The 16,049-nt window shown below is 34.5% G+C and overlaps 1 protein-coding gene across 2 annotated transcripts in view; it reads left to right on the top strand.

Annotated features, from left to right (window-relative positions):
- Positions 1-16,049, top strand: part of LOC145265379 (neuroglian-like) — a 148,089-nt gene that overhangs the window by 14,814 nt on the left and 117,226 nt on the right. For both annotated transcript variants that reach the window (XM_080121171.1, XM_080121172.1), the window contains exons 4-5: positions 6,885-7,255; positions 9,971-10,099. In XM_080121171.1, the coding sequence (XP_079977297.1) occupies positions 6,885-7,255; positions 9,971-10,099 (500 nt within the window). The remainder of the gene's footprint in view (positions 1-6,884; positions 7,256-9,970; positions 10,100-16,049) is intronic.

Genomic DNA, 16,049 nt, shown 5'->3' on the forward strand with positions numbered 1-16,049 from the left:
TGCATGAAACAAACATCAAAGCTTATCCACACCAAACACTAAACTACTCCAAAGGAGTCATAAAAAACCAGGAAATCTCCGTCTGCACAACAGAAGAAATCAAAACAGAACTAAAAAACCAAGGGGTCACAGATGTAAAAAGAATCACATTTAAAAAAAAAGGAGAGGTAATATATACAAACACTTATATATTAACATTCAATTATCCTCAAATACCAGAGACCATCAATATAGGTTATGAAAGAACGAAAATAGAACAATACATTCCAAAACCTTTACAATGCTACAACTGCCAAAAGTTTGGACATAATAAAGACCAATGTCTAAGATTCTTCACATGTGGAAACTGCAGTGAAAAAAACCCAGACCACGATGAAGAAGACTGTCCAAATAAAACCAAATGCACAAACTGTCAAGAAGAGCACCACTCTCACTCAAAACAGTGCAAAATATATAAGCAAGAGAAGGAAATAATAACAATCAAATATCAAAAAAATATAACCTTCCAAGAAGCCCGCAAAGAAGTCACAAATCGCACCAAAAACTCATATGCCACAATAACCCAACAAGCAAACAAAATGTACAACTACAATGAACTAAACCTTGCTCCAGAAATTGCAAACCTAGCAAAAGAACTAAAGAACATACTTGAAGAATTAAAATCTTTTTTATCAGAACTGAAAATAAATTCTAACAGCCAAATAAAAGTCAGAAACGAACAACCCAGTATAAAAGAAAACGAAACAAAGGAAATCAGAAAAACTTCCATCAATATTGAGGAATCAATCTCTAAAGAAATGAAACCTCCTCAATTATCAAAACGTGAAAGATCCAAGTCACTAACAAGGACAAAAACAGATGTTAAAAATAAACACACAACAACAGAAAAAATGGAAATAGAACAGAACAACAAAAAAACTACCCCCCAAAAACAAAATGACAAACAAAAAACAGAATTAGTATTAATTGAAAATGAAAATAAATTTGAACTAGTTGAAACTGGTAGCCAAAAAAGACAGTCAAGACAAAGTAAATCTAAAAGTCCCAGACCAAAACCCAAAAAAAGCCTCTCACCAGAAACAAGAAACAGACCATCCACTTCCAAAAGAAACACCCAAACTAACATCGAAACTATGGACGTAGACATAAACACCAACAGTCCAAAACCAAAAGAAAATATAAACCATGACTAACAAAATCCTACAGTGGAACATAAGAGGATTAAAAATTAATATCGAAGAAATGCAAATACTTATCAAATCCTTATGTCCTGCAATAATTTGCCTACAGGAAACACACTTAAAAGAAAATGACAAAATTAACATAAAACACTACTCAATATACAACCACATAAACAAATTATCATGCAAAGCCACCGGTGGATCATCAATACTGATAAACGAAAACATTCCACACAGCAAAGTGAACTTAAAAACAAATATGCAAGCTGTTGCAATAACTGCAACACTACACAAAACAGTAACCCTATGCTCACTCTATATACCACCAAATGAAACAATAAACGAAACAGAATTAAACAATATAATCAAACAACTACCTAAACCTTTTCTACTGTTGGGAGACTTCAATAGTCACAATATATGGTGGGGCAGTAAAAAAAACAACAAAAGAGGCCAAACCATAGAAAAAATAATTAACCAAAATGATCTATGCCTACTCAACAACAAAGAGAATACATATATGCACCCACCAACGGGAACCCTATCAGCAATCGATATAACACTATGTGACCCAACTATATACATGGATTATAGCTGGAGAACACATAAGGATACATGCGGAAGTGACCACTTCCCAATCATAATAGAAAACGAGAATCCCAAGCCAGAAGACAAAACACCCCGCTGGAATTTACAAAAGGCAAATTGGGAAAATTTCCAAAATACATGTCAATACAGATTAATACCTGAAGCGAATCCTGACTTAGAACACATCACATATTTCAGCAACATCCTACTCACAATAGCCGAGGAGAACATACCAAAAAGTTCCACTACTACAAAATATAACAAACCCTGGTACAATAAAGAATGCAAAGAAGCTATAAGAGCCAGACGTGCAAACCTAAGGAAATTCAAAAACAGTCCAACGAAAGAAAATTTGGACACCTATAAAAACAGCAAAGCCAAAGCACGGAAAACTATCAAAGAATCAAAACGGAACTCGTGGAAAGACTATGTAACAAAAATTAATCAAAACACAAAACCCAAAAAAGTATGGGAGATGGTCAGAAAAATAGCAGGAAAAAATACAAAGAACCCTATTAAACACCTTATATGCGACAACACAAAGATTACCGACAAACAAAATATCGCAAATAAATTAGCAGAACAATTCTCAATGAACTCATCATCAAAAAACCAAAATAAAAAATTCCAAGCTATAAAGAAAAATGAAGAAAAAATAAAAATAAACTTCAAATCAAAAAATGAAGAAAACTACAATCAATTATTCAACAGTGCAGAACTAGAGGAGGCAATAAACAAATCTCCCGATACAGCAGTCGGCCCCGACGAGATCCATTATCAATTCCTCAAAAAACTACCAAAACCATCACTGGACTACTTATTACAAATTTACAATGAGATATGGATAACTAACAACATTCCAAAAAACTGGAAGCAGGCAACAGTAATCCCAATACCCAAACCAAAAAAAGACCATACAAACCCAACAAACTACCGACCCATTGCACTAACTAGTTGTTTGTGCAAAACTTTTGAGAGAATGATTAACGAAAGGTTAAATTGGTACTTGGAAAGCAAAAATCTAATTACAGAAAGCCAGTCGGGTTTCAGGAAAAATAGAAGCCCCACCGATCACTTAATAAAACTGGAAACACGCATAAGAGAAGCATTTGCAAAAAAAGAACATCTAATAGCAATTTTTTTTGACATGCAAAAGGCGTATGACACCGCTTGGAAATACGGAATCCAAAAAGACCTGTATGAACTAGGACTTAGGGGTAGAATGCCAGAAATTATCAGAAATTTCTTAACAAATAGAAACTTCCAAGTACGGATGGACAACACTTATTCAGTCCAAAAAGATCAAGAAATGGGGGTCCCCCAAGGCAGTATCCTGTCTGTCACCCTCTTCAACATTAAAATAAATAATATCATAAAAAACATAGACCCAGGAATTGAAAACGCCCTATACGTGGACGACCTACTTATATACTACCAATCTAAATATATACAAACAGCCGAACGCAAACTACAACTCTGTCTGAATAAAATAAACAAATGGGCCATAGAAAATGGATTTACATTCTCAGAGGAAAAAACTAAATGCATCCACTTTTGCAAATTACGAAAATTCCACCACGACCCCAACCTGAAACTGGATAACAAGAACATCCCACTCACCGACCAACATAAATATTTAGGTATTATATTCGATAAAAAATTGAACTTCATACCACATATAAAATATTTAAAAGCAAAATGCCAAAAGACAATGCAATTGATCAAAGTCCTAGCACACACCGATTGGGGTGCAGACAAAGTCACATTATTGAAATTATACCAAACTCTAATCAGATCTAAAATGGACTATGGATGCTTCATCTATGGAGCAGCAAGGAAGTCCTACATAAAAGAACTAAATACAATCCATCATCAAGGATTAAGATTAGCCTTGGGAGCATTTAGAACCTCTCCAGTAGAAAGCCTCTATATAGAGGCCCACGAGCCTCCACTGATTCTAAGACGACAGAAGTTAGCGCTACAATATTACCTAAAGCTGGTATCAAGTCCAACAAATCCTGCATATCAATGTACCCTTCACCCACAATACACACATCTCTTCAACAAGAAAGAAAATATCAAGCCCTACAGCCTCCGGATAAAAAACCTTCTCACAGAAGCCCAAATGGACATTACAAAAATACATAAATATAACAAATCAAAAACTCCACCCTGGATGATCAAACAACCACACATAATATTAAAATTAAATAAATATCCCAAAACGAAAACCCACCCATCAACCTTCCATGAAGAACTACTTATCATCCAGAATACATACAAAGAATATACACAAATTTACACTGACGGATCAAAAGATGGAGATAAAGTAGGATGCGCAGCCATCCACAAAAAAATAAAACTAAAGAAAAGGCTCCCAAACGAATCTTCTATTTTCAGCGCAGAAGCAACAGCCATAGATTCGGCACTGAATATAATAACCAATGATGACCATCAAAAATATATCATATTTACTGACTCACTTTCAATACTCATATCTCTAAAAGAAAAAAAAATGACAAACCCACTTATTACAAAATTGCTAAACAAAATAGATGCCATAACCATGAAAAAAAACATTATCTTTTGCTGGATACCAAGCCATATCGGCATATACATGAATGAACAAGCAGATAAGGCAGCAAAGGAAACTCTGCAACAAAACCACATAAGTGGAAAAATCCCCTATACAGACCTAAAGACTAAAATAAACACATTTTTGAAGAGAAAATGGCAAGAAAACTGGAGCTCATGCACCAAAAACAAACTATTCCAAATAACACCAAATATTGGAACGAGAAACACCAAAAAGTTAACAAGAAAGGAAGAGGTAGTAATGACCAGACTGCGAATAGGTCACACTCACATCACCCACTCACATCTACTAAAAGGGGAGGAGACACCAAACTGTATAACGTGTCAAGAACCCTACACAATACACCATATACTGACAAACTGCATTGACCTTGAACAAATCCGAACAAAGTATTACCAAGAAAAAAATCTGAAAACAATATTAAACAAGATTGATCCCCAAAAAATTATCAATTTTCTGAAAGAAACTAAAATATACTCAAAAATATAAGGAAAGACCCCCCCCCCCCCAAAAAAAAAAACCTTAAGAAGAACAAACCAATATTTAACACAACATAACGAACCTTTCGGCATTAAATGACCCCAAAGTGGTTGATATGCCGTAAAACAGAACAAACAAACAAACAAACAAACCATTACTATCGATTACTATATTGTCCTTTTGACTACTCTACACTCTTTAACCCTTATCCTTGAGTGGCCTATCGGCCTTGATAAGTGGTGACGTCTATGTAAAAAAAAAAAAAAAAAAAAAAATCTCTATATGAGATGCATCGATATTCAAATATTTCATTAATGTTCTTTCTTTTGACGTTCGATTCCAAGCCCCATGGCATTCACTGGCCGTCAGCTTCATTCTCATTATTTTTAAATAGCCTTTCAGAATTTTCAATTCTTGTTTGGCGTTTTCTAGCTGTCGCTGCATAAAGCACCATTTTTCCAAATAACAGTTTGAATTTTCAGTTATTTACTATGACGTTCTGTGTTCTGGATTATTAAAAAAAAATTTTAATATTATTTTCACCCCAAAGAAAGCATAGTGCCTCTATCTGGGATATAGTTTGCAAGGATACTATGTAATGAGTTGAGTATTTTAATGTCTGTTTACATTTGAACTGCTGCATGTCAGTACAGTCAGGGAAACAGGAAACCGGAAGGGAATTCCAAAGTCTAGCAGTCCGAGGGAAGAAACTATTAGAGTAGAAAGCTTTCTGACATCAAGGAATCTTCACTGTGTAGGGCTTTGGAGCACATTCCATTAAAATACTTGTAAAACAGGCAGAGGGATGCAACATTTCATTGATGGGTCAGAGGTTCCCTAGCTGACAGTGTGGGACCTATTAAGTTGGCGACTCTCTTTTGAACCCTGTCTAAGATTGAGAGACTAGTAGCAGATGCACCAACCCAAATGTGGCAACAATACTCTATACATGGGCGAATGGTGGCCTTGTAGAGTTATAGGATTTTTTCAGGCTTAAGGAACTTTTTAGCATGGTAGAGAGAGTCCACACTCTTTGCAGCACCCTTGGCAATGCACTCACTGTATCTGTTCCAATTAGGAGGAGTAGGCAAAGAAAAGCATGGGAAGAAGTGATAAAGATGTATTTGAGAGATCGTGGGATGAAGACCTGGCCAGAGATAGGTTTGTTTGAAAGTAAATTTCTAAAATCCCTATGACACATGCCAGAATGTAAAACAAACGTTAAACAGATGGTGATTGTTCTGATTATTTGTAATTTGCAATTAACTCCACAATTAATTAATCTTTTACTAAATTTCTGGTTATAACTCTCACCCTCTCTTGAACATGATGATGAATTCATTATAAATAGATGATATAAGAATAAGATGGATGCGTAATGCAAGTCTTAAAGGCAGGTTTAGTTCTGATAACCTCGGAGGAATATTATATATGGGTAATATAGGGAGATGTTTGCAGAACGGTAAACTTTGATGGTAGTGACTCATCAGAAGAATACATGAGAATACTTGGGTTGGATGTAGAACAATTGAGGTTGCAGGGTTGGCAGAGATAAATCAAGGAAACGTAGAAGGAAGTGATAAGGATGGACTTGAGATAAAGACCTGGCCAGAGATATGTTTTATCAGCCTTCCAAACGATAGACCAATCAGGACGATGAATTGTTAATCACGTTCTCACACTGGTTCCCGTTAGCTTACTGAAGTTAAGCAACACTAAGCCTTATCAGTACCAGATGGGTGACCAATTTGTGGATTCCAAGCTCTGTATGTAGGAAGATGTTGACACTTTTCTGCAAGAGTTGCAAAAACCTAACATCGTCATCTCCCCTAACGGGAATATACATGCAACTGGGCACCGAATTTGATACTCCTATAGAACTTCCTCCTTTGGAAGAAGCCGGTTAAACTCACATAGGGTTAGTGCCGTTTCCAATCTGCAATTAACTCGCCATGTTATTCATCTCCGTATACTCTCTCTCTTGCATATGTTGAATCCATGAATCATGATATAAACATTATTGCACTCTTGTCTTGCAGATATTATTGGATGAAAGATGGTGGCAAATTTGATTCTAGTGGGTTTGATGACCGTTGGGTTAAGATACCGAATTCTGGAACTCTTGTCTGCAATGATCCCGAAGAGAAAGACGTTGGTCTTTATCAATGTTTTGCGAGCAATCAGCATGGAACTGCCATGTCTCTGGTGTATGATTTGAGGCGGGCGTTTTTGGATGATTTTGCCAAAGCAGAACCTGTAGAAATGCGTGTTCCCCTTGGACATAGTGTGGTTTTAAGTTGTATTGAACCGAGCAGTTTTCCTGACGCAGTCTTGTTTTGGGTTCTCAAATATCCAGATGGTGGATTTGAGGCTATCGACTACAACGCCCGCATCACAATGGATCTTGAAGGTTTGTAACTTTTTAATTTGTATCTTGTTAAAAAAAAAAAATTTGTTTACATATTTTTACCTATGAGCATCCAGACGTTTTCGTTGTATCACAGATCTACATAATGGGTAGACTAGCACTTCTTTCCTAGCTGGAGATCAAACCTTTTTAACCATTGAGTTAATGGATGTTAGCTCTAACTACCAGGCCAAGAGAAGACGCACATGTCAGTAACATCCTAAATATCTGTTTATATAAACACTTGACCACTGCTCCACCATGCTCAATTTGTTTATTTGGATAGAGCTTTGCATTATGCTAAATAGTTTTAACAAAAAACGCTACGATATCAGAGCGTCTCCATTTACACTGAACGTCTACAGAATGCTAACATCAATATATTATATATAAATGAGTAACCTGTGGAATTTCCACAGGTCCCACTAGTTAAAAATGAAAAAGATAACCTCAGTTAAAAATGAAAAAGATAACCTCAGTTAAAAATGAAAAAGATAACCTCAGTTAAAAATGAAAAAGATAACCTCAGTTAAAAATGAAAAAGATAACCTCAGTTAAAAATGAAAAAGATAACCTCAGTTAAAAATGAAAAAGATAACCTCAGTTAAAAATGAAAAAGATGACCTCAGTTAAAAATGAAAAAGATGACCTCAGTTAAAAATGAAAAAGATGACCTCAGTTAAAAATGAAAAAGATGACCTCAGTTAAAAATGAAAAAGATGACCTCAGTTAAAAATGAAAAAGATGACCTCAGTTAAAAATGAAAAAGATGACCTCAGTTAAAAATGAAAAAGATGACCTCAGTTAAAAATGAAAAAGATGACCTTAGTTAAAAATGAAAAAGATGACCTTAGTTAAAAATGAAAAAGATGACCTTAGTTAAAAATGAAAAAGATGACCTTAGTTAAAAATGAAAAAGATGACCTTAGTTAAAAATGAAAAAGATGACCTTAGTTAAAAATGAAAAAGATGACCTTAGTTAAAAATGAAAAAGATGACCTTAGTTAAAAATGAAAAAGATGACCTTAGTTAAAAATGAAAAAGATGACCTTAGTTAAAAATGAAAAAGATGACCTTAGTTAAAAATGAAAAAGATGACCTTAGTTAAAAATGAAAAAGATGACCTTAGTTAAAAATGAAAAAGATGACCTTAGTTAAAAATGAAAAAGATGACCTTAGTTAAAAATGAAAAAGATGACCTTAGTTAAAAATGAAAAAGATGACCTTAGTTAAAAATGAAAAAGATGACCTTAGTTAAAAATGAAAAAGATGACCTTAGTTAAAAATGAAAAAGATGACCTTAGTTAAAAATGAAAAAGATGACCTTAGTTAAAAATGAAAAAGATGACCTCAGTTAAAAATGAAAAAGATGACCTCAGTTAAAAATGAAAAAGATGACCTCAGTTAAAAATGAAAAAGATGACCTCAGTTAAAAATGAAAAAGATGACCTCAGTTAAAAATGAAAAAGATGACCTCAGTTAAAAATGAAAAAGATGACCTCAGTTAAAAATGAAAAAGATGACCTCAGTTAAAAATGAAAAAGATGACCTCAGTTAAAAATGAAAAAGATGACCTCAGTTAAAAATGAAAAAGATGACCTCAGTTAAAAATGAAAAAGATGACCTCAGTTAAAAATGAAAAAGATGACCTCAGTTAAAAATGAAAAAGATGACCTCAGTTAAAAATGAAAAAGATGACCTCAGTTAAAAATGAAAAAGATGACCTCAGTTAAAAATGAAAAAGATGACCTCAGTTAAAAATGAAAAAGATGACCTCAGTTAAAAATGAAAAAGATGACCTCAGTTAAAAATGAAAAAGATGACCTCAGTTAAAAATGAAAAAGATGACCTCAGTTAAAAATGAAAAAGATGACCTCAGTTAAAAATGAAAAAGATGACCTCAGTTAAAAATGAAAAAGATGACCTCAGTTAAAAATGAAAAAGATGACCTCAGTTAAAAATGAAAAAGATGACCTCAGTTAAAAATGAAAAAGATGACCTCAGTTAAAAATGAAAAAGATGACCTCAGTTAAAAATGAAAAAGATGACCTCAGTTAAAAATGAAAAAGATGACCTCAGTTAAAAATGAAAAAGATGACCTCAGTTAAAAATGAAAAAGATGACCTCAGTTAAAAATGAAAAAGATGACCTCAGTTAAAAATGAAAAAGATGACCTCAGTTAAAAATGAAAAAGATGACCTCAGTTAAAAATGAAAAAGATGACCTCAGTTAAAAATGAAAAAGATGACCTCAGTTAAAAATGAAAAAGATGACCTCAGTTAAAAATGAAAAAGATGACCTCAGTTAAAAATGAAAAAGATGACCTCAGTTAAAAATGAAAAAGATGACCTCAGTTAAAAATGAAAAAGATGACCTCAGTTAAAAATGAAAAAGATGACCTCAGTTAAAAATGAAAAAGATGACCTCAGTTAAAAATGAAAAAGATGACCTCAGTTAAAAATGAAAAAGATGACCTCAGTTAAAAATGAAAAAGATGACCTCAGTTAAAAATGAAAAAGATGACCTCAGTTAAAAATGAAAAAGATGACCTCAGTTAAAAATGAAAAAGATAACATTGGTTTTTAATTGAAATTCAATATTGTGACTTCCGATATTTTTTGTTTGCAACATGAACCTATTCCCATGAAATAATAATAACAATTTTTTTTTATGTATTATTAGGTGACATGTATCTAATTTAATTTCTCTTTCTCTCAGGTCGCTTAGTCATAACTAATGTTGAAGAGAAGGATTACCAAAATGGTCGGGCATATGCATGTATGGCGATGAATACATTTGTGCGGAAAAACACGCAAGGAAAGGAATATCGCATTAATCCGACTGGATGTAAGTTTTTGTTTTCTTTTTTTATTGGTCCTCTGACAAAGGAGGGATTGGACCTAGTAATTCTGAGATTGAACATATTTTTTTCTCTTTTCTGGAGCTGGCATTTCTCTAATGGCAGTCGCCCTGTTCGGATCCGGGCGTTTGCCATCTTTATCAATGATATGTCCTAGGTACTTGATTTTTTGTAAAAAGAATGCACACTTGTCTTCTTTAATCTTAAACCCATAATTTTGTATTCGACTGAATACTTTAATATGGTTTGCATGTTCCTACCGGCTTCTGCTTGCTATAATGATGTCCTCTAGATATGTGATGGCATTGTCCAGGTCGCTCAGCATGGTATTTATGACTTGCTGGAATATCGCGGGTGCTACCTTGACTCCAAACGCGAGCCTTTCGTATCTGTACAAATCCCGATGAGTATTAATACAGAGGCGGTTGGCGCTTTTGTCATTTACAAGAATTTGTAAGTAAGCGTCGCTCAGGTTGATCTTGGAGAAAAACTTGCCGCAATTTAATTTCTTGAACACTTCCTCTGGGCTGGGTAATGGATAGTGAAAGTCTTCTAACGACTTTTGCGCTAACTTCTCCAGACCTTTTTTTTTATGCAGACTGCTGTAGCATCCCACTCACTATATTCAATTTTAGCCAGTATACCGATGTTTTCTAATCTATCCAGTTCCTGATTTGTTTTTTCAGGGATGCGAACGGAACATTTTTTTTTTTTTTTTTAACACCGGTTGTGTGCCCAGTTTTAGCTTAAAATCAGCGGCCATTTTTGTGCATCTCCCAAGGCCAGGAGAAAATACATTTGAGAATTCTTTTTTAAAATGTGATATAAGTTTCTCAGTTTCAGCTGGATGGGTTTTTTTTTTTTTTTTTTTTTTTTTTTTTTTTTTTGCAAAATGTGGATATAGGAAGCTCCCACAAATGAGAATTCATCCCTGCTATTGGAACCAAACAGGTTCTCACTATTTTTTAAGACATACATTTTTTCGTTTTTCCCAGCAAGGTGATGTTGGTGAATTATTCACCCTCCAAATTAATTTTTGTACCATTGACGGCCGTTGCCATTCTGTTGATTCTTAGCATAGTTGGTTTTCATAATTTCTTCCATGTTTTGAAATTTATAATTGAAAGATCTGACCCACTATCTAATTGAAATTTGATATCCTTGCTGAGAATGTTGACTGTTACGTATTTGCGTAGGTTTTCATCTTCGACGTCTCTAATTATTGTTTGACGTACCCTTTACCCAGTGTTTTCCACCACATTTGGAGCAAGGGCTCAGCACTTTTGATTTTTCCGACTTGGGGTAATTCTCTATGTACCGTCTCAACGGTCTTTTCTTATTTTTTTTCATATTTGCGATGCCTGCTTCGATATTTTTCGCATCTTTTTTTATTATTTCAACTTTTTGACAATCCTCAGTCAAGTTTTGCAGTGTTAAGTTCAGTTCGTTTTCTAACTTCGTAAGAACTCTGCGCTTGATTTCCGTATCTTTTCCCGATGTAAAACCTTGTACAAATACAAGGCATTTAAAATTCCCTGCTGTTAATTCCGACAACTTAAAGTCATCACAATGCTTGTTCACTACTGCTGCATACGTAGCAAAGTCGTCATTATCATCTTTGGTCACATTCAAACATCTCCATCGCTTATGAAAAAGACGTTTTCGGGTAGAACAGTTCTGTTAACAGATTTACCGTCTCATTGAAAGATAAATCCACAGTTTTCCATGGCAAGCTGTAATCCACGAATTTGTCATGTTTCAAGTTTTCGCAGCAGCAGTCTGGTCTTCTGGTTAAACCAGTTACCGCAGTCGATATTGAAAAAGTCTTCATATCTCCTGAAATAAGCTGCAAATGATTTTTCATCTTCCTCGTACTTTGCGGACCACATTGTATTTTGAGAAAAGGCAGAATCACTTTCTGAGTGCTTGTTATTCTTCACAATTTCTGCAAGTAATTCTTCTGTTCGTAATTGACTTTCTGCAAATAGTTCTGCCAATTGTTTGTGTAACTCTGTCTGTTTATCCTCTGTTCATTGTTGGCGTTCTGGAAATAGTTCATTGTTAAAGTTCAGGCGCTTCAATTTGCAACTTAGTCAAATGTGCTAACGCTAATTTTAGTTCGTCCATTTTGTGCGCTTGGATTTAGCAATTTTAAAACGTTCGTTGTCTGGTTAGACTTAACAAAACGTTTTGGTTTTTCCTCTTAGGAAAATAAAACAAAGCAAAAAAAAATATATTAATCTAGGGAGACAGTTAATCGTTCAAACCCAAAAAAAATCAAGTGTATATTTTCCTTTGAAAAAAAAAAGATAAAGCAACAATTTACTTTTTAGTAGAGAAAAACATCGACAAACTTTTTCTTTCTTTTTTTTTTTTTATAAAATAAAGATTTACCTTTAAGTAGCGATCAAATTTTTTCCCAACTCCTTTTCGTTTCATAATTTTCTGTTTTTTTAATAAATTTCTGCGAGTCCTTCAGTCGCAAGTGTTATACTACACTTTCTTAAACACGATAAACATTTGAGTTCAACGTCGTTAATGTTTTCAGAACATTATTTTAGACGTGACTGTTTCTTGAATCCAATGTCGTCGGTGCTATGGTAACACTGTTTTAGACGTGAGTATATATCTCGAATCCAATGTCGCCAGTGTTATGGCTCGCAAGTAGCCACGAAAAAGAACAAAACAACGGAGAACAGTTGAAACATGTATTACATGAAAAACAGAAAGGTTACAAAGGGAAGGTTACAAACGAACAGTGTAGGTAATTCACTGAGCATGCGAGAGTCGCTCTGGAATTAGATCCCCGCCTGGGACTGTCATACGTAAAGTTTATATGGATGATGAATTAGTCCATTTGGAGGGTGGTTCCCCACAACAGTACCATTATTATATATTCTTTATTTTGTTTTCTACGGTTTTGTACCTTTTATGCTCTTGCTGTCACTTCCTGGTGTAACGCATCCTTTTTATTCTAAAGACCCTCTACCTTACTGTTTTTCTTGGATTTAATTGTACCAACGTTACATCCTGCACATATTGAATCCACATCTCCTAAGACATCATGGCAATAATGGCAATCCATTATGTAATTATACCATCTTCATCACAATAGTTTCCCAGCCTCTCCTCCCTCTATCCTAGATTGCTCTATACCCCTGTCCTAATGTGGCAATCACTAAATATCAGATTTCTTATTTATTACCTAGCACATCCCCCCTCTCCTCTAGACTTCGAAATACCTATGTATAAAGAGCATTTATACCCACTCCTATTCATGTAATTGATGATTATTAAATCTATTTGTATTATTATTCATCGGAAGCTTCTCATCTTCAGTGTGATTTTCACGTTTCGGTTGATGTAACCTCCGACATTCTTCAGGTGTATCTTGTCGAACTCGGGGATGTTTCTGTCGAACTCGGGAATTTGGACGGAATTTCGATCGAACCCTTTATTTACTTCACAGGAGTAATGTGCTCTTGTTCTGTGACTGGATAGAGGTCCTAAGTAATTCGCAAATGTATATTTTGGTCGCTCACACTGAGGATTGAACCTTCAACCTTCAGGAGAATATCACTTTTACTATTGATTTTTCCCAGTACTCTAACCACTGCTAGTACGAATTTTAGGAGCCTTAAACCTATTTTTATTTCTAGTTGTAAATATCAATAATTATTACTAATTATTAACGTATATCTATCTCTATACTTATTACTTGTATATATTATCTATTGTTTATAATTACTGGTTCTCATATCGTATTTAATTCTATACTAGGTCTACTTAGCAGTTGGTTATTCCCCAGCATATGTGCTGCTTCTTTCAGTTGTCTTACTCTCCACTGTTCCTCTCTGTCTATAATTTTTACTTTGTCCCATAATGGTAGATGGTTTCCATTTTCTTTCCAGATATGGTCAGCTATACCTGACTTTTCAGTCTCTCCATATAATACGGCTTTTCGATGTTCTTCTAACTGTACTTTCAACGGACGACACGTTTCACCTCTGTATAGTTTTCTACATTTACATGGGATTTCATATACACGGTTCTTTTTTTTTTTCTGTACACAGATTTTTTTTCAGTAGGGGGCTTGACTCTCACAAACTGTTTCCGGAGAGTTTCACTCCTGAATACTATCTTGATGTCATATGCATTACATATTCGTTTAAGTTTTTCAGACAAGCCCTTCATATATGCGTATACAAATTGTGGTGAGTTTCTGAGTGGTGTCCTTTTGTGTTTGGTCCAGATTTCTTGGAGCTGATGTCACGCTCTCTGGATAGGTGTTTCGGTGGAGGATTTCTCTTAAACTGTCCATCTCCTCTTGATATGCCCTGATGTTACTACATATTGCTTTTGCTCTGTGTTGTAGGCAACGGACAATTCCTTTCTTTACATTATATGGATAGTAGGAGTTGTAATTTAAATGCTTCCCAGTGAAAGTTGGCTTTCAGTATACAGATGACATAAACCCCTAACCTGTGCAAGTTATCAGCACATCTAGGAATGATGATTTATTGTTATTTTCTTTTTCCATTATGAACTGTATAGTTGGACGGATCGAGTTCACATGGTCTAGTAATGTTTGAACATCTTCCTGATGGGGCCAGAGTATGAATGTGTTATCTACATATCACAAGCACATTGTTGGCTTTAGTGGTGTTGATCCTAATGCCATTTCCTCAAAGTCTTCCATGAAGTATTCTGAAACGCTGAATTAGTAAAGAAGTTGAGATGTATAAATGCCTTTCTTGCAGGTCAAATTCCATTAAATTTGGAAATTAATATAAACCCTAGAGAAATGAAAGTTTGTACACTGGAGGAGCTTAACAAGGTGCATTAATTCCCTAAATTTTGTGGAATTTCCAAATATATTTTTGAATTTATGGTCACTTTTCTGTTTTCAGATAATTTTAACTGTCCATTTTATTACAAGTATCTGGAAATGTATATTTTAGGTAATAAAACTATATTCTCACTTCATAATTCTGCTTTAATGAAACAAAGAACATAATCAGTAATGATATTAACAAAAACGAAGGAAGAACTTGGGTTAAAGAAACGATTTACTTGTCAACAAAACTTCATTTTTCAAAATGATATTGAACAATGAATAGTCAGTCGGCGAATTTTAGGTGTTATGCCAACAACTTCCATAACCCTCCTCCAAATTCATCTTTCACCGAAAATTGAACTCCTCTTGATAAACTTTTATCTTCAAAATTGAGCTTGTGAGATCTGAAGAACAAGGTGGCCATGTTATGAGATTATCACCACTGATGCAGAGAGATTTAAAACTGACTGAATGAGATGTAGCGTTGTCATGCATGAAAATCACTCGGCAATGGAAGGTCGTCAAGTCATAGCGACAAATGCTCATTTAAAAATGCAATATAAGATTGGCTTGCCAGTTGACATCTGGCACCCAAAACGATCCAATTAGTTCATCACAGATAATTCCACCCCAAAATATGACACCCTCCACCTCCGTATTGATGATGGAATTAATGAGGGGTGTTTCGATTGTCTACAAATGAATGCAATGTTCTTCGATCTCTCTTAGATCCACAAGAGATGCATGTTCTACAAGGCTTACAACAATATGCTCCTTTTCAGCAGCAGCCAATTGTCTTTTTCTGAGCATTTTGGAGACCTGCAATAACGTGATAGACAGTTAAAAATATATAAAAACAAAAAAATGACCATAACTTTAAAAATATATTTGGAAATTTCACAAAAATTATGGAAATAATCCAAAAAAAATTCTGACCTGCAATAAAACAATTTACATGGTTTATATTTGTACTAGCTGTACCCGGCCACGAGTTGCTGTGGCTCTGTTTGTTAAAATGGAACACATTCCTCAAGAAAAATTGCATTTTGTATTGTTTATTTACTTTTATTATTTTTGCAATTTTTTTATCAATTTTTTAA

The sequence above is a fragment of the Euprymna scolopes genome, chromosome 40 (assembly GCF_053919585.1).
Source record: "Euprymna scolopes isolate OS-2025 chromosome 40, ASM5391958v1, whole genome shotgun sequence".
In the NCBI taxonomy this organism is placed as follows: domain Eukaryota; kingdom Metazoa; phylum Mollusca; class Cephalopoda; order Sepiida; family Sepiolidae; genus Euprymna; species Euprymna scolopes.